At 30.7% G+C, this 20,603-nt stretch overlaps 1 protein-coding gene across 2 annotated transcripts in view; it reads left to right on the top strand.

Annotated features, from left to right (window-relative positions):
- LOC107457256 (ETS homologous factor) overlaps nt 1-20,603 on the top strand; it is an 84,182-nt gene that overhangs the window by 18,685 nt on the left and 44,894 nt on the right. Inside the window, exon 1 of one of the 2 annotated variants that reach the window (XM_016075382.3) lies at nt 18,074-18,117. The exons of the other annotated variant lie outside the window; for it this stretch is intronic. Within the exon in view, the coding sequence (XP_015930868.1) occupies nt 18,092-18,117 (26 nt within the window). The 5' untranslated portion in view covers nt 18,074-18,091. Of the gene's footprint in view, nt 1-18,073; nt 18,118-20,603 lie in introns of those variants that run through there. 2 annotated transcript variants of the gene reach the window in all.

Here is a 20,603-nt window from a genome sequence, read left to right as displayed (position 1 = left end):
TATATATATATATATATATATATCAACTTTTGAAAGCATATAAATAAATTTAATTTTACTCACAACGAAAAAAAAAGTTACGGATTACACTTCTTAGAAAAATTGAAGGGCGAGATGAAACAGGAAGTGTAAAAGAATCTTAATAAAAACTGGTTCAGATGAGAAAAGTTATGAAATGCCTATCATTATTCAACGTCAATGATTCTCACTCATTTAATAAGGTAACTCTGTTTTTAATAGATCCAGGAAAAGCGATTGATATTTTTAAATGAACTTTTCAAGCAAAAGAAATATTGAAAATAAATTTTCATACCGTGTTGAATGGGTAATTTTCACAAACAACTATGCTAAAACTGTAGCTAGTTTACGTCAGCACTTTGTTATGCGTGAGCAGGGAGCAGAATTCGTATTGACCAGCTATCGCTAGGAATTAAACCTAACCTCCCTAAGAGGCGACCCACGGCTTTTAACAAATTAAATCCTTTTTTTCTTGCTTTGGTGCCATTTATTAACCCGATTCGTCGTCATGGGGATTTTCGCCAAAATTTAAGGGTAACGTAATCGGTATTTACTACATTTTAGACTGTTTCTTAGTGAATATGCAAGGGAAAAAATATATGCCCGATCGGAACAATTTTACAATCCCTGGCACGTCGGGCAATAGGATTTATTTTTAAAACAATTTAATCATTTGAATTAAATATTTATAAATAAAAATATATATCCATGTTATTTTAGTTTATTTTCTTTTGTAACCGGCAAGAAATCACTATTCACATAGCGAAATTATGATATTGTTATAAAATCATAGAAAAGATCTGTGACAACTGGTTTTTCAAAAACAAATTAATGTAATAATTTTTAGCTTTCGTTTCAAATATTTATTTTGAAATCTGTTTTAAATATTCTATTCACATAGGGGACTTACGGCTGTTTAATATGCAATCTTATAAGCCCAACTCAGAAGACAATGGAATTGCTATGGCTGGAAATAATGCCTCGGTTCAATATGTAAGAAACATGTGTTTTGGCCTTGAATTGTCCCATGTCTTTGTGGGAAAATTACATTTTTATCACAAATCAACTTTTTCGATATCTCTCTCATAAACGAAATAATTTCTTGCATAAAGAATCATTATAGTTTTGGACATATGTTAAGAAATTGCTTTTTTTTTACTCCACCTTCGTTGAAAGAATATTAAAAAAAATTATTTGAACAATTTTGTTGTTGTTGTCGTTGGCCATTAAGGCAAAGGGTGCAATTATTTTTGCTTTCCAGTGTTGCCATCTATGGTTGAGAATTCAACCTCATCCACGCCCATACGTCACACCTGTTTACACAGGGTGGACCCATTCTTACCATTCATCGTAATTTTGACCTGAACCAGAGAAAGATCAATATCCGATTCAGTACCCCCAGAGGTATAATTTGTTATGAAGACATGGAGGACTTTGTGATCACACAGATTCAACGAGCACCAGTCACCATTTACAGCACGGGGAGTCTTCGGCCGGCTGGATTAGAACTCCCGTTCTCACGAAAGTGAGTCCAGAGTCCTGCCAACCAGGCTATCCCGGCCCCGATTTGAGTATTAATTGGCTAAAATGAATCAAAATGGCGATAAAAAAAGTATATTTAAAACCTTTATAGTAAAGGTAAGAATATTAACCTTTTTGTTCTGTCTACTTTTGTTATATATGATATGATTATTGATGAAAGTTAACTTCAATACAATAACCATGGATTGCATGCGATTCGCGAATGCGTTAGCTGTTCATAAATTATGAATCATAATACATGGAACTTCTAAATATTCGAAACATTTTTACTGGATCTGGTATGATGGTTTTGCTTAAAATGCATCAATCAGATTTTCATTTTCTGAATGCATATTTCATATGAATTCTTATTATATGAAAATTACAATCTGAAGCGTTGGTAAATATTTTGTATTAAAATGAAAAGTTTGGTTTCAAAATTTTAAATCAACAGAAAAGAGTTTTGTTTATAAGAAAAGAAAAATATGGGATATCTATTCTCTTGAGATTGAAATCGATTAAACTTTTGTATCAGTTTTCGATAAGCACAACATCTTGTCAAAATTCGGCCAATATCTCAAAATTGTGGCAGCTAAACAACCTCACGTTTCCCTTTTATTTAACTGATTGCATGCTCAAATTGATGTCTTTAAATTTCGTTCATTATTTATTTAATTTGAGACACGTAGATAGGATACTTTTATTTTACGTCGCACTAGATCTACACAATGGGCTATTGGCGAAGGTCAGGGAAACATTCCTGAGGATGATTCGAAGCCATGCCATCATAATTTGAGAGGCCACTTCCTCAATTTAGACATTGGTCTGAAGGGGAGGGAAATTTTCTCGATTCTTGTACCCATGGAACTGTTCAGTGACCGACCACAGAACTTTCGATTCCGCAGATTTTACGAGCACGTATATCGCTCGCACTCAGTGGATCTTAGTGGAGCCGAGGAACGAACCCTGGCCCATCTGGACCGTAATCCGATTCTCTAACTACTGGGTTACCACGGCCCTCATTCAATGTGAATTTATATTTCAGATTTCGTAAGTAAAGTTGAGTATGTTCACTACTTACCTATTGTTTATTTTCCCTTCCTTATCAAATTTGAGAAAGGTTGGCTAATTATTAATCTTGAATTAGCTATATTTAATGAAAGAGAACTGAACCATTGTTTAAAAAGTTTTGGCCAAGACATTAAAAATTCAATTTGACTTTAATTAAATAAAATTAATCTATACCTTTTATAAATACACTATTAAAATAAAATAAAAATATATTTTCTTATGCTTAAACAATCATTTTTTTTCGCTTCCAGGAGTATTCCATTTAGTCCTTCTGATGGAATCCCATAATTTCCTTGTAGGATATAATAAAAGATTCCTTTGCAAAGATATACTAAGTAAATACAAGTTTTCAAATCATATTGCCGTAACAATAAGCATATGGTGACATTTAGCTCATTGTTCAGTGGCTTATTGTTTCAGCAGAACTGACCTCGAATAAAATTGATAAAACAATGAAATTGACCACACTTAACGGGCTAACTAAATTCTCAATTTAGTTGAAATATATGTTTTGTTCACTTAATTCCAACTTCTTCTTCTAAATGTACTAATGAATGACTATGGATTAGGGAAAAATTAATTAATTTATTCTTTAAGAGCAGTTCTTTATTTACTTCCCTCTGCATTTTTTGTTTTGCTTTATTTGTTTAAAATAACTTATCTTGGGATGCTTATTCTGTTTTGTATCTTTCAGACTTAACATATTTTTATACCTCTAGAATCAATTCTTTCAGTTCATTTATTTCCCTCTGTATTTTTTTGTCTTATTTGTTTAACATAGCTTTTTTTGGGATGCTTATTCTATTTTGTATCTTTCAGACTTAACATATTTTTATACCTCTAGAATCAATTCTTTCAGTCTATTTATTTTCCTCTGCATTTTTTTGTTTTATTTGCTTAAAATAGCTTCTCTTGGGATGCTTATTCTATTTTGCATCTTTCAGACTGTACATATTTTCATTCCTCTAACATCAGTTCTTTCAGTCTATTGATTTCCCTTTGCATTTTTTTCTGTGTTGTTTTCATGTTTTTACATGTTTTAACATCACTTCTTTGGGGCTGCTTATCTCATTTTGTATCGTTTTGATTTTCAAAATTTTATACGTCTAACACCAGTTTTTTCGGGCTATTTATTACCCTCTGCATTTTCATTGCTGTTTTATATGTTTAATATCACTTCTTTTGGGCTGCTTATGTTATTTTGCATCTCTTTAATTTTATATGTTTTTATAGGTCTAACATCAGTTCCTTCGGACTATTTATTCTATTCTGCGTCTTTTTGATTTTGTGTGCATTCTTGATATTTTACATAAGTTCTGTGGGGCTATTTATTTTCTTTTGCATTTTTTTCTATTTATATGTTTAACATCGCTTTGAGCTATTTGTTTTACCTAGCATCTTCTTGGTTTTATAGATTTCTATGTGTCTAATATCAGTTATTTTCGGCTATTTCTCTCTGTGTTTTTTTTAAAAATTTTTTTATATTCTTATATGCTTAACACCACTTTTTCTGGGCTGCTTAATTCATCTTATATCTTTTTGATTTCATATCTTTTTGTACGTCTAATATCGGTTCTTTCAGGCTATTTATTTCTCTGCGTTTCTCTAGATATTTTTAGATGTTTAACGTCACTTCTTTTCTACTGCTTATTTTATTTTGTATCTTTTTGATTTTATATTTTTTTATATGACTTATATCGGTTCTTTCGGGCTATTTATTTTCCTCTGCTTATTTTTGGTTTCGTTTTTTTTTTCTTCTAATGTTTAACACCCTTTTTGTAAGACTATTTTTATCTCGTTGCATTTTTTTTATTTTATATGCTTTTATATGTTTAACATTACTTGGGGCTATTTATTTCACTTTGCATCTTTTTGGTTTCATAGATTTATCTATTTTTTTTTTATCTATGACTGTCCATTTGCATCTTTTTAGTTCTAATCTAATTGATGTTCTTTATTGATCATTTGATTGAACACTTAAGTTTAAATACAGCTTTCACAGTTTTTCGAATACATTCTCTTAAATGCATGAAATAGCAGCAAACAATTTTGAAGTCAAGTGGATAATATTAAAAAACTATTAAACATTCCTACAATTTTTAGTATGTACATTATTGTAACATCATTCTGAAATTTTTATTGAAAACGTCTCAAATTTATTTAAGACTGTTTTACACAAAAATATTCGTATGAGAAACGTTTTAAAACTGATATTTAATACTTTTTAAATATTTGAAAATATTTACTTTTAGATTTTAATTTGCCCTCTGCATTTTTCGTTTTTAAATTTCTAGAATTAAAATTGCATATAGCCTTATTTGATCCTTTTTATTAAAAAAAATTATATACTAAAAACTTATGCATCAAATGCACAGATTAACTATAATTTACAATCCTTGTCAGACACATTAGGTTTCGTAAATTATTAGTTAAGCTAGAAAGACAAAACTCTTCTGAAATTTTAAGTATAACTATTAGGGAAGGTGAAACTGAAAATATCAAAACCATTTTATTGCCAGAGAAAACAGAGCGAAGATCAAAAGTGATTCTTAGAAACGTCTTTAAGTTTTATCAGGCAATCAAACTGGCTTTGGAGTTTCCAGATTTACTGTCCTTAGAAGTGATTCGTTAGATTTCGATAGCCAGGAAGTTAGAGACACGTAAAATGTAAATTTCATTTTTGACAAATATTCTAAAAGATTAACTCAAGTTTTAATAACTGATATTACGAAACAGTAATTTGTATTAAATTCAATAGAAAGAACAATCTGTCTCATTTTTTGTTTTAAATGTGATAAAAACATAATTTTTTTCACATATTTTTTTGAAACGTAAATTTCTTTCACCTATAAAAAAACTTTTCCCCTATTGAAAAACTTTTCACCCTTTGAATTAGTATTACCCTAGCAGCAAAATAACTTGTGCCCTCATTGGCCCAATATATTCATGAATCATCGTGGTTTAATAAGGGTCCCGATATTGGCCCTATATAGTATTTTCCGATTCACCCAATATTTTACACCCACTTTACAATCAGTATCGGTCCTATACAGAATTGTCAGTTTTAGCCAATATAGGTTCTATATTTGCTGGTTCTATATTAGGCAATGTAGGTTCTGTATTGGCCAATGTAGGCCCTATATACGGCATTATAGGACCAATATTAAAGACTTTGACGTGACATTCCAATCTTGGTCCCTTGGTGCATGTTCACCCATATTGAGTCCAATTGGGGCCAATATAAAATTTTTGCTTTCAGGTTATTGATATTTCTTTAAATATTTTTGTGTACTTATTAATATAGTCTTAAGCAAAAACATCGAAACGGACTATTTTTTTAATTTAGTATTCTTTATGTTCGCTTTTGAAAACAATTTTTCACCAAATGGATTATTCTTTAGGAAGTGTCTTCGATTCCATTCATTTTTCTTATAAAGATTTTTTTAAAAACTTTTACGTTTGACTAGCGTTTGACATGTATACACGTTGGACCAAATCTTTCACGTATACTTGTCGAGTAAAATAAAAAAATACCATTGACTATCACAATTCGAAATTTCAATAAAATACAATTAGTTGGTGGTATGTTTCCACTAGAACTGCTAAGTATTTTACAGTGCACGGCGGAGTGGGTTCACGCCCTGAAGCCAACTACATATAGTTTGTTTATAGAAAAACTCTCCGTCGTCACAAGGTCCGCATTTCAAAGAGGGGAGCTTCTTTCTTCTTTTCCTGATTCCTTTTTTCTCGATGATCAAAGCCAAAACCTGTCTTAAATATTCACCCAACACCCAAACATGAAGTAGTTAAACCTTGTAACCATAGTAACCTTTACTGCTCCAGACAAATGATGTGAGGAGCTTTTTTTCTTCCATTGACATGTAACGTAAGTCGTGACTAGGCAACACCTCCTAGAATAAGGAAGGCCTCAGCACGGATCAAATTAGTAGTCCGATGTGACGAAGTTAACTGCGCAGTTGATGAAAAATAAGAAAGAAGTCATTACGTTCGGAGTACTAAGCTGCGCAGTGGTTGAAAATACGAAATATGTCATTACGTTTGGACTACTAAAGGATATTTATGGTAACCCGTGCAGAGGCCTACTCTTTTCTAGGAGGTGTTGGACTAGGACGGCGAGCGTAGATTTGGTGGCCAATACTGGCTCTTTTATCTACGAGGCATTCTTGATCAAAATGTAAGAATCCGAAGTATTCTTTCAAAAAGCTCTTGCTTTTGAAGCATCTGAAGCAGGCCTTTAGATGAAAGTAAGACGGAAACGAAGAAAAACTGGTAGAAAACCATTTCATTTACAGCTGATTTTTGTCAGGAGTAACGGAAACTCTTTTTAACTACAAATTGTTCCTCACTATTACTTCATCTTTTCCATTTGTACCAGTTTTGGATTCTTTTAGATGTTTATTTACTTATTTTTTATTTTCGTCTTTTATGAAGAATTTTAAGAAAGTCGTATGTTTAAAATTCGATTCCTCGGGAACTATACGACCGATTTCGCTCAAATTTTGTACTTTGTCATGTAAAATTAAACTCTCTAAAATTATGTAAAAATTTATATCTTACAATTCAAAATCTTTTTGACTATTAAGTAAAATAATAAAAATAAGTGATATTTACTAAAAGTTATTTTCTGCATGGAATTATTCTTGTATGAAAGAATTTTATAATATTATTATTTTGTGTTCATAAGTTTTTCAATTCGTTTAAAAAGTTTCCGAGATATAGCGGTTGCGCAAGAAGTAAAATGAACCGGTTCTAATTTTGGATCGCTCTCCTGATCGAACTACGGGAACTATATTTCTTAAATTGTGGTTACCCCCTATATTTTTGGGAGTCAGAAATTTGAATCCGTGGAAAAAATGATATGTGTAATCAGAGAAAGTACATTTTCTTGTCTGATTTCGTAACTTAAAATATCATCTTCACTAAATAATTAGTATATTTGAGAAACTCCTCGAACTATTAAAATTGAGTCCCAGAACGTGAAGATCCGATTATTAGATCAAAAATTATTCAGTTGGTTCGCTTATTCTTTTTTGTGCTCTGTACTTTTGAACTTATACTAAAGATTGTGCAGCATTTATTAAAAAGGGAGTCCATTCATTGATAAAATAACATTAGTTAAATAAAAGACCACTAAAACAGCAACCGAGTGTTCTCTACAACTCATTATAGCATTAAATTTTTTCAAAAATCAGGATACATGACATTTTGTTATTAATCTATTTTCTAAAATAATCTAATATATTAAATAAATTTTGAAATTTCGGAAAAGTTGTAGTTGCCTTTAAAATGCATGTAATAAATTTTGAAAGAAAAAAAAATCAAATTTTAATCAATTTTCGTGCAAAACGTAACATTTCGAATAACTCACGAACTTTAGAAAATAAACTTTCAACCTGAATGGGGATTCTTGTTGCGTTGGATTTATTAAAAATTAACGAGGATAAACTACAAATAAATTTGTACTAACAAATGAAAATCAAATTTTAAGCACTTTTCGTGCAAAATGTAATATCTCAGGGAATTCACGAATTTTAGAAATAAAACTTGAAACCGTAATGATATTCCTTTTTCCAGGACTTAAACGGAGATAAACTACAAATGATTTGTATTACTAGAACTAAGAGGAGGTTTCATTGGCCTTTAGAGCCAGACAAACCTATAAATGAACTTTTACTCAATCATCAAGCCTAGTATCAGCTAGATATTTCAAAATAAATAATTTTGAAACGATAAATTAATCTTGTTTTAGAGAATTTCTGTCTACCTTAAAAATGTTTTGAAAAGAGAGTTACTACCTTTCCACATAGAATTAATTGCGTTTATACTACTTTTAAATTTAGTTTTCTAAATGTTTGCTTCAAATACAATATTTTTCTATGCTTATTGAAATGCATGAATAATTCAAGATAAAAATTAATTAAAGTTTGTATCTATGACACTGATAGAAAAGACTTATAAAGCTGAAACTTTTCATTGCTAAACAAGTCAAGTGAATTAAAGAACAACATTTGTAAACAAGCTTTTTCTTTTTGTATAATTTTCAGTAACTGTCAATCATCGGCAAATGAAAAGAATATATGGCATCCAAAACACTTCTGATTGACATGAGCTAATTTTATGTGAGTTTCTGATCAAAGTTGTGTAACTTTTGTTTCAATACTTGAGAGCTTATTTTTAAAAAAGATTTTTCAATATCATAAAATTCGGTTTCGGATTTAGTAATATTTGGTTATATCTGTAGCTGATTTTAAAAGATCAATAGCTCAAAATATATTTTATTTTTATAAAAACGTGAAATAAACCAAATCATTCATGAGCTCCTATTTTAGGGCCCTTTTTTTTCTAAAAAGATAAAGACTGGTAACTATTCTATTCAATTTTTAAAATTTTTTGTATTGAAACAATAAACTCGTTTACACTACAAATATTTTTTCCTTATTTTCAACTGAAAATTTATTAATGAAATATAAAAAAAACAAAACAAACTAGAGTGATATTTAAGACTAGAAAATATCCGATTAGTTTAATCCATTAATCACCGATGTTCCCGTTTTGGGAACATATCCTTCTGTCAAAATTAGTTAATTATTTGATTCTTAGCATTAATTTCACAAAAGTGATGTGTCCTATAATATACTAGTATTTTATTTTATTACGGTCGTTGGGTTTATGACTACTAATGTTCAACTGCGTAGCCTTGTAATTTTGAACCCAATCCAGAAGACAAGGGAACTTCTGGATCAGTATCCCCAGAGATATTGATTTGTCATAAGAACTGTGGAGAACTTTGTGATACCCAACAGATTTAACGTGCACCAGTCACCATTTCTCCGGCCGGCTGTATTCGAATTCCCGTTCTCCCAAACGCGAGTCCATCGTCCTACCAATCAGGCTGTCCCGGCTCCAAATATACTAGCATTTTATTTTATTACCAGCGTTGAACATCCGACCCGATTCTGAGGTTATGGCAAATAATGTTCAACTCTGTAACCTTGTAATTTTGAACCGAACCTAGAAGACAAAGGAACTCCTGGATCAAGCATTGGAATAAACTAGCCTCCATGAGGACTTTTTCATAGAACTAACCCGTATTTGCGTTATATGGATATAGAAACCACGAAAACCTCTCACGGTTAGTCTGATTGCAAGGGGACTCTTACCCCGGATCCGTCAAAGAATGAGGATATTTTATGTCCCACTGTGGTCTTTGCGATGCGGGATCAGAATTCGAATCGACCATCCGATGCTGGAATTGTACCTGGGTCACCTCTTTGGGAGACGAACGCTCTATCACCTAAGTCTCCATATCAATCTGAAATCATTCAAATATTATTTTTAGAAGAAATAAAAGTGGTAGCTAATAATATGAGATATCCAATTTCTGGGCTCGATTAACAGATCTCGGAGCAGAACCCTTTAAAAGAGGAGGCAAGTTTCAGTTAACATACATGGTTTTTAATCACAATATCAAAATTTTTTTCTTACAACAGTGAATTGTAAACAACGTGAATTTTTATTTAGAAGTATATCATATCGAAATTTGAAAAAAGTACTGAAATTTGATGGATTGATTAAGAGTTGGTGATAATGATGGTAGAAACGAGATACTTTGTACCTAGCAAAGCATCTATAGCATTCTAAAAAATTATTCGTAAGATTTATTATTTACTTCAAGAAACAATATTTATAGAATTTATCTCATATGTAGTTTGGGGTCCAGCACATGCTGGTGGCCCTGGGCACGTGCCCCGAATGCCTTTCCGTAAATCAGTCCATTTTGTAGAAGCCTATTTTCAAAAAGGCAGTTTTCATATCACTACAAAATGTTGTATTGGCAAAGAATTCATTGCAGTTAAATATGGAAACAGTAGAGTGAAATTTGATTTTCAGATAGATATTTAAACTGATAATGAGTAATAAGATATTTAAACTCACATGAAAATCCCACAAAATCTCGTCATAGATTTTCCACCATTTTGAAAAAGAAATCGACCTTATCGGACAGTTCTACGGTCTACAGAAATTGGTACAAAAGTAACTAAGCCTGGAGCACTGAATCAACAGCAAGAAGAATTAAGAATGTGTTTCAAATGCACCATTTTTGCAAGCTTCTTTGAGCTAAAAAAATGTTGTTGTAACAGGATCTCTAGGATGAAATAATAGATGGATGACATAAATTTTAAATGACATAAATTCTAGGATGACATAAATTTTGATGGTAGCGAGCAAATTGTTCGTGTGCAATGTTTGAAGATCAGAGAAAAAAGAAAGTTTATTTCCTGAATTAAATGTTTCTGTACCGTTTAAAAACAGTTTAGAATCCTTCTGGAGTTATCATGTGTATTGTTATTGCAGTTATGTTGCAGTTACTTAACTTAGAAACTCAGAGAAGAATATATGGAGAGATATTTTTATCTTCCTTATATCAAATCAACACATTCTGTCAGTTGGCTTAAAAAATAGGCAAAGAAGTAAACTAAAACAGCTAAAAAAGTGTTGATAAGATTCTTTGAAGTGATTGACGCAAAAGGGTCTCTATCACAAAATTTGCAATCAAAATTTTTGCATCGTGGGATTATGTGCGGGGGCATTTTATTACTTTGAATTAATAATTTTTGCCTGCATAAAAAGTAGGAGGAAATTAAGTAGGGGTTAAAAGTAGGTGAAAATTAGGCTAAAAAAAAATTATAAAAAATCACAATTTTTGATGATTGGCTTGCAGTAGTTACTCATCCTTCAAAGCAATATTTGTACAAATTTTTAGAAATTTTTTGTTAGAAAACAAAATTTGTTTCTTTCTGCCTTGCGGCTAAAAGATTTCAGCCCACCCTAATGTGCACATAGATCGGAAGCGAAGTAAGGCAAAAAGATGCATTTTGGAAGAATTGTGTAATTTTTTGTAGCAAATGAGCCATGGTTTTATCTCCAAGAAATATTTCATCAGAAAAAAAACAAAAAACATCGTAATAAGAAACTTTCGGTACACAAAAAATTTTTGTATCATGGTGCAAATAAATTTTGAAAAGGCATTTGGTCAAATATGATAACAGAGTATTTTCTTTAATTTTATAACCAGCGATGAATAACTGACCCAGTTTTGGGATTACGACTTTCAGTGCCCTCAGCCGTGTGATGTTAAACCAAACTCAGAAGACAAGAAAACTCCTAGATCAAGCATTTTCACTAGCCTAGCCTTCATGGAGGACTTGGAATAATGGAATTAACCCACACTGCATTACAAAGAGAGGAAAATCATAAAAACCTCCCACGCTTAGTCCAATGGCAAAGAGTTTTCAACTTAAGGTCCGTCTACCACAGAGGATATTTTACGTCAGCATTGTGGTCGGTTAGAGCCGAGAGCGACCATCGCTGGGATTTCTGGGTCACTTCATTGAGAACCGTGTGCTCTATCTCAATAACTACATGGCTCGACTATAGAGAATTGCATATAAACGTCGCATGGGAAACTTAGATAACCTACATGATCATAATTTGAAAGCATTATACGTTAATGTGAGTATGACGTTTATTTAAGAATTTTTGTTAATAACTTAATGGGAGTTTATCTTTAGATGTTCAAGAGTGTGAAGATACTATAGAGAAATCAGCAACATCTACCAATCATTCAAATTTCCAATTCGTATTTTCAAATCAGCCATTCAGCTGATTTCACTCTACACCGAAATTATTATATACAGTTCCGATTTCGCAAGAACTGTAAAAACCATGCTATTCTCTGTTTAATAATAAGAACTTAAATGGTTTACAATAAAAATGCTTGGATTAGGTAACGTCTCTACCTTTTGTTAATATGAATTGGTGAAAATAAATCCAAAAAAAGACCATTTCTTGATAGTATTTTGGAAGAGAAGGAACTCAATAATATAACATACATAGAATGATTTAAACCCAACAATTTACTGAAAATCACCCTAAGCAAAATTGATGCTTTCACATTTCTAGGAAATTTTAAAGTGGAGCAAAATTAAAGCAGTCCATAAACAATTTATTTTGAAGAAAACTATGCAAATGATAAGGATTTGTTACAGTTTGGGGCCTCAAACAGCATGTTTATGCATTTTTGATGAAAATGTTAAAACTTGTAGTTCAGAAGGGGAAGAAGAGGATGCCGATGAAGAGGTTGAACTACAACAGCAAAAGGCCTTTGAAAAGATGAAAAACTTTCTGTATTTACGCGAGTCTTTAGAAAATAAACAGCAATCTGCTACAAATATCTGAATTTTATTATTTGCACTCAGAAGGAAAGAATGTGTTCAAACCAAAATGTCGAATAATAAGTGCACTTCTCTATCTATTTCTCACATCATAAAATTTTTTCAATTAAAGCTTTTTTTCATGCTTATTGTAAATTCAGTTTAAAAATGTTTATTACTTTTTTATTACTTTTCATATATTTCAAGTCATTATTTGATATTTTTTGTTAACCCGCATTCATCGTTATTACGTTGGTCTTACGTTGGTCTCTACGTAAATTTTCAAAAGTTATTTGATAAGCATATAAAATAACTTAGAATATATTCTATAGCCGTATATCAGAAATCGTACGTTACATTTAAAATAATAAGAAAAACGATATTTTGTGTGAAATAGAATTAAAAGCTAATAATGAAGGATGATTAAACATAGGTAGTCTTTTGAACGTTATCTAAAAATTAATACTTGAACCCCATTGTAGTTCATAGTTCAATACTTGCCTTAAGTTGTTTGCTGATATGAAACAAAAATAAATTAAAACGGTAGTAAAAAATTTTATTAGTAAGGAAAAACACCTTTAAAAATAATTTAAATGAAAAATCATCATAATTAAAAACAATATATAGAGCATAAATTAAGCAAAATAATTTCGAACTACAATTATAAACTAACAATAATAATACTTGAATTAGTAATTGTTGAATTTGAAATCAGATGAATTTAAATAAATATTAAATGACTTTTCAGATACCATTTAAAGTAATAATTATACTATATATAAACTGTCCAATTTTATTTAAAAATAAAACAAAAGGCTTTTTTTATGGTTTAACTCCTAACGATCCGCAAGTATTTCCAGTTTTGTTAAGATATAACAATTAATTATAATATTAATTGTAATTATATAATTAATTAAAATATTTGTAAATATAACAAAAATATGAGTGATAAAAATAATGCTTGATTTCTGCCTTGTTTGTGGCGTTGGAACCAGTGAGAAAAATTTCAATGCCGGTCAAACCTGAAATAAGTTTTGGTAATAGATTTTTTTAAATGACATTTTTTAGTCTATTTTTTGTCGAAATGTACAAGTTTGAAAACGTTATATATAACAGGGATAAATGTGGGGATAAACTTCTAGGGGAGTACATCATTAAGAATAAAATTTCATGGGAATGTAGTCATACGCCGCTCTTCCCTATTATGAACTATTTCTTCATGTTCTTTTTATTTTTGCGAACAGTGGACTATAAGGGACTGAGTAAAATTAAAAATGCGAGTATTAAAATATTTTTCCTGATCATAATTTTAAGAGATATTTTAAGCAAAAAGGAAAAAAAAAGGAAATTTCGAATTATTTTTTGACCTTGAGTGGAAAATTAATTTATGTATAGAGTGGAACTTTTGGAAATAAAAAATTCATGAAACGAAATACTTTCCGGAATGATTCAATAAAAACCACCTGAAATATCATTTTATTTCTTTATCATTTGCTTATTTGCATGTTTTATTAATGAAGTTAATAGTCCAACAACACAATAAAATTACTCTTGATTGTTTAATATCAGATATTTCAAGAGCGGTATAAAAACTATTGTGCATGATTGTAGTCACTCATGAAAATTCAATGTCGTATTTCTATCAGAACAGCTATTTCATATTTTAAACGCCATGTGTACAGTGAGAAAAAAACGAACCACCCATAATAGTTTTTGATCTAATCGGATCTTCACGTTTTAGGACTCAATCATTTGAGGGGGTGGCCTCAAATATGCTATTGTTAGTGCAGATGTAGTGTAGGCTAGTGTAGTGCAGTAATATATTAGTGCAGACGATTGAATTTTTAAGATAAAAATTTTATTGCTCTGGCACTATTCTACCGATTTCGCTCAAATTTTGTATTTTGTCAAGTAAAATTACATTCTTTAAAATGATGCAACAAACTGTACATCTTACAAGTCAAATTTTTTTCAACTATATTTAAATAAAATAATAAATATTTATTAAAAATTATTTTTTTTTGCACGGAATTCTTTGGATAAAGGAATTCTCTTTGGATAAAAAAAATTTATAATTGTGTGCAATTTCTTTTAATTAGATTAAAAAGTTCTCGAGATATGGCAAAATATACGAAAGAGTAAAATTAACATTAAAGGATCCATAATTTGGATCGCACTTCTAATCAAATTACGGGGGCATCTTCCCCAGATTGCATCGATTTCCTATATTTTAGGGATTGGAAATCCGAATTTGTCAAAAAAGCGTTATGTTTATTCAGAGCTGTAATTGTATAATATTTAAGTTTAAGCGTCAAAATAAAATTGCGGCTCAAATTTGTTCCTTAAAAAACTAAGCAAGCATTTGTGGTTTTTAGAGTTGCACTAATATGTTTTACTTTTCAACAATTCTAACAAATTAAAAGCAATAAAGTTAACAAACAAATAAATTGTTTGTTCATTCGTAGTGAAAAATGGTTCACTTATTTAATATGTTAATTCAGACGTTTTGGACCGAATAATTAAAAATAGGCAATGTTCTTAAATTCTCATCAGCTAACTGCTGTATAATTCTGAGATTCGAAAAAAAAAACTTGACAATTATTTAAAATGAGCGTTAATTTATGGAAAAACTTCAAATACTAAAAAATTAAATAAAACAGATTAGTATATTATCGGAGAAAATCTATGTGGTAACATTAAGAAGGAGAAGAAAAAAAATATAATAAAATAATTGGTTGAATAGTTATTTGAATCAGAAGTGGCCAAATTATTCAAAATTTAACTTTAAAATTAAGATGTTAGGACGATGTACACCGATGAGCTATTACATTATTACCACCCTGCTAATAACATGTAGGACCACCCTTAGCCTTCAAAACTGCTAGCACCCGCCGTGGCATTGATTCCACAAGGTGCTGATAGGTAGTCTGAGGTATCTGGTACCAAGCGCTCACCAACTGGTCCTGCAATTCCCTCACATTGCGAGGGGGTAGCGTGGCAGCACGATTTTGGTTTTCCAAGAAGGACCACAAATGCTTTATTGGATTAAGGTCAGGTGAATTTGGGGGCAAAGATCTCACTTGAAAGTCACTGGAATGTTCCTCGACGATTCGACCCTTATGACATGGTGCATTATCCTGTTGGTAAACACCATCCCCAGCAGGAAAAACTGTTGCCATGAATGGGTGAACCTGGTCTGCAACTATGTTCAAGTAGCTTACAGCCGTCAGGGATTGTTCGATGAGGATTATGGATCCTAATGTGCCCCATGAAAACATTGTTCCTGGGCGAGAAACCATGAAAATCTGGGTGAGCCCATTGTTATAGATGGAGGGTGGTCATAATGTAATGGCTCTTCGGTGTATAAGATACTGAGATATTTTAAGACGCTTAAAAATTTTGGTTACGTATTCGATACCTCTTTATGTTCAGCATCTCTATACTCATTGTAGTGACTTCAAAAACATCAGCAATACCATTTGTATAACTAATATATTCGCTTATATTTTTATTGTATAGTTATTAAAATATATATTGAATAATTGATAAATATATTATTCCTAATAAATGCATACTTATGCACATTACTGAAATTTAATCAATTGTGAAATGAATCATTTAAATACTATAATTTAAAAAAAAGTCGATGCATAACCATATTCAATCAAAAACACGTTTTTATAAAACTTGACATACGTTAAATATAATATTTTATTAAAATCTCTTTACTAAATTAAGTATAAATAAGCAGACGACTTCAAAAGACACATTGTATTTTATAATCTGCTCTGCTGTTCTCTATGGAACTCTATCTACGAGACCGTTGTCCTCTATGCAAAGCTATATTTGACTGTGCTGCTCTCAATGAAAATTGTTTTGCACATCTACAAAGCTAAGTTTTGCTGTCCTCTTTGAAAACTGCTTTGCACATCTGCAGTAAAAGAACAAGTCTATGCACCGTTTCCCCTCTTCGTTTGTTCTGCCATTTCGGCCATTGAGTTAGTGTTTATTATTATTTCATTAATTTCATTTTTTACACTTCAGTTTCCATTTGAATTTTGATGACTTCGTAATTTTAAGGATTCCATAGCTTACATTTACTTTGGGTATCAGTGAGTTTTGAATTTATTACAATGTACGATCAGTTTTGCAGCTATGCAAAGTGACAAAAATGTTTCCCTCAAAAAGTTGTAGCTGATTTTTTTGCCATTCCCGCATATGAAATTAATTATTATTTTAAAATGTGCTAAATTATGCGGATTATCAACAAAAAATAAATATTTAACTCAAGGCTTAAGTAGGGACATTTTTTGTGGTAGCTTTATTTTTAACCTTTAGTTTACTCAAAATGGCATCTTTAAAATTAAAATAAAATAAAAAATTAAGTATATAGTAAAAATTTTAGCCAAGTTCAGTGAGGTCATCAAAAGAATAATAACGAATTATTTCAAACTCAAAGGCATACTATTTAGCTTATACTACTTTACCTTATATGTATAACAGGAGCAGCTGTGGCTCAGGGGATAGATCGCTCCCCTCCCACTGAGGTGGCCCAGGTTTGAATCCCATCAATGATTGGACGATATTGATTTTGCTTATACCAAATCCTCGCAGAAGGTCTTCGGCATGGATTTAATATAAATCCCATCCTTTAGTAGCCTTTAGTAGTACCGTATGGTATGCAAAGAACAAAATTAATGGTCGCCACCGGCTAGAAGACGACTAAAGATAAAACATGACGATTAAAAAATTATTTGCCAATCGCCACTCTATAACCACTTTTTTTTCGCCGTAAATGCACCCAATGTGCATTTTATTAGTGTTTATTTTTCATAAATATGTAATTATTACGAATATTTTATTACATTCTGAAAAAAAGTTATATTAGCATTATTATTTAAGTTCATATTATTAGTATTAACAGTTTTTTTCAATTTTCGAAAAATGGCCAAGTGCTTTAAAAAGAAGACACTATTAAAAATGCTTTAACTGGACAATAGCTAAATTTCCTTATTTTGTCCTATACCTGAATGGTTGTCACATTATTGAATTTGCATTGATTTGGAATTCTGAAACACTATCTGCTCGTACATTGGCGACGAAAGTTTCCACGGAACAAAATACACGCGGTTTTTGTGAAGATTTTTATTGCTGAATTGCAAGTTTGGATTAAACATGCATCATTGGCCCTACTGTTATGCAATGAATGGGAACTATGAAAATGGGATTTCCGATGTTGTCTACCGATGTTGTTATCACCAAGAATTCACGAGTAAGTTGTTATAATAATAGTTGTTCTGACAAATATCTTAATACTTTCTTAATCTTAATTGATTGAAAAGATATTTTGAAAATGGAAGGTGTCTGATATAAGCTGTAGAGATTTCAAATGAAATTTTATTTTGATTGCTTCTGTATTTTAGATAAAAAGTTCTGTTGTTTGTTTTATTAATTATGATTTTTTGAAAGCTGTCAAAAGTAAGTGAATTGAAAATAATTCAGTTATACTGCATCAATCTAAAGATTTTATCGAATTTCAATAAGTACAGACATAACTTTGTATTTAAAATAAAGAAAATTTAATTTCACGAAAAACTTGAATTTGTTTAATGTTAAAATAATAATTTATATATTTTTCACAGCTTAAAGTCAAGGTTAAAAAAATTTCAATTATTCAATTTGACTGAATTTATTCTAGCTGAAAAAAAAGCAAGTTGATGATTACTCGATGTGTGTTTTTATATAAATGAAAACATAATATATTTGAAAGGCAATATGCGTAGTAAATATATTATTTGCAAAATAATACATCATTCTTTAAAGATAATTTGTCAAAGGAAAATTAGAGAGTAAATTTCAAAATTCCTTTTTTAAAAAAAAATACTTTAATTTATTGAAAATACAAATTAAATTCTCAGACTGTCGTCTATAAATATTTTCGTGGTTTTCCTCTTAACCTAAATGCAAGTTGGTTTTTCATTAAAAAGACCTCCACGTAGGCTAGTTTGTCTTGGAATCCTGTTGTTTTCTTGATTGGGTTCAAAACAACAAGGCTGCAGATTTCAATATCGACATTTCGCAAACCAAAAAATAGTTCCTCATTCCGTAGTCCTAAAATTGTGCTATCTGTTCTTTCACTTGACAAAGGCTGATAAGCCTTAATTTAGCAGATGTGCATGCAAATATATGCTGTGCCAATAAAATAAATAAATTCGAACTTTATCCATTTTCGTAAATACGAATTTCTATCCATGTCCATTTATATAAACATGGATTTTGAGAGTTAATTTTTCCTTTAGTTGTTGAATTCGAGTTGAAAACTGAAAAGGCACATTTTGAGCTAAACAAATTTTCACAAACTCATTTCGAGCTTTGTCCATTTTCGTTAACGCGCATTTTGAGCTTTGGCGTTTTTCATAAACACACAAATCGAGCTATAAATGTGAGTTCAGTCCACATTTCGAGCCATGTCCTTATTTAAAACCTCGCCGACGATAGGATCTTACGACGCAAGAAGCAATAATAATAAATTTTAATAAATCCCGTAGAAGTCATTGTTTCCCACACAAAGCAGTTAAATCGAGGAAAAAATTAAAGTTAGCTTAATATTTAAAAATAATTTTCTTTTCCTTTATTTATCATTGTTTAAAAGATTGCGCATTTACATATTTCTTATCGCTTCTTTATCTTTTTTTACACTTAAAGTATAAAAAAATAATTGTTTATCCATTGTTTATTTCATTTAACCATTTCATAAGATATTTTAAAAATAAACGATTAAGTTTTAGATTAAGTTATTGATAAATAAACAATGTCCTTTCCAATCAAAATATAAATTTAAAAAAGACTAACTCTAAATTAAAGATATTTTTGTGAGCAAATTAGAAATTGAAGAGAATTCTCCTTTTTAGCCAATCGTCGATGAGTTCTTTATTCTGGCTCAGAAGGCGCGATTAAGAAAATGGAAACAAAATGCACCTTTTTATTGTTCTATAAACGAACTTTTCCTTATTTTTTTAAACACTAAGTTTAATCATTATGGGGGCAAAGTGGTCAGCGTGGTTAATTAATTGCTTGGATTATTACGTGAATTATTACGTGGATGGTTACAGGATTAATTACGGGGATTATTACAGATGTAACTTTTGAGGCGAACTCTTCATATTCAGAACACGAAACGTTAAAGTGAATTTTAAAGATCTAAATTTCCATAGCGTAGATTTGATGACACTATTATAAATTTATAGGGACCGTAACAACCTTTAAAAAGAACTGTTGACTTTTAAAGATTTTCAAAAAGGATTAATTTTTTTTTTAAATGTTTCAATGATTTAGGCAAATGCACGACATCACATTTTAAATTTATTTGGATCTAATAGTTTATTCTTTTTTTTTTAAAATGGACAAAAAAACTTTTAAATTATCATTATTTTTTTAAAAGAAAGAGCCATTTATTAGGAGAAGTTTGAAAAACGGAATAAAATGCCATGTCCATTTCCTGAATGCTCATTTTGAACTGTGTCCATTATTCACGCATTTTGAACCATGTACAGTGCGCAAAATAAAATGAACGGACCACTGTGAATAACTATTGATCTGATGATCGGACCTTCACGGTATGGGGGGCGGGTGACTTCAAATATCACTGTCAATATCTTGGACATGGACACTGGGCCCATGTCCATGAGGTCGTGGGTTCGATCCCCACCGTCCGAAAACTCCCCTTGTATTAAACAGTGACTGATGCACGTTAAATCT

This window comes from Parasteatoda tepidariorum, chromosome X2 (assembly GCF_043381705.1).
Source record: "Parasteatoda tepidariorum isolate YZ-2023 chromosome X2, CAS_Ptep_4.0, whole genome shotgun sequence".
NCBI lineage: Eukaryota > Metazoa > Arthropoda > Arachnida > Araneae > Theridiidae > Parasteatoda > Parasteatoda tepidariorum.
The sequence above is the reverse complement of the archived record's forward strand: the minus strand, read 5'-3'. Positions and strand labels throughout refer to the sequence as shown.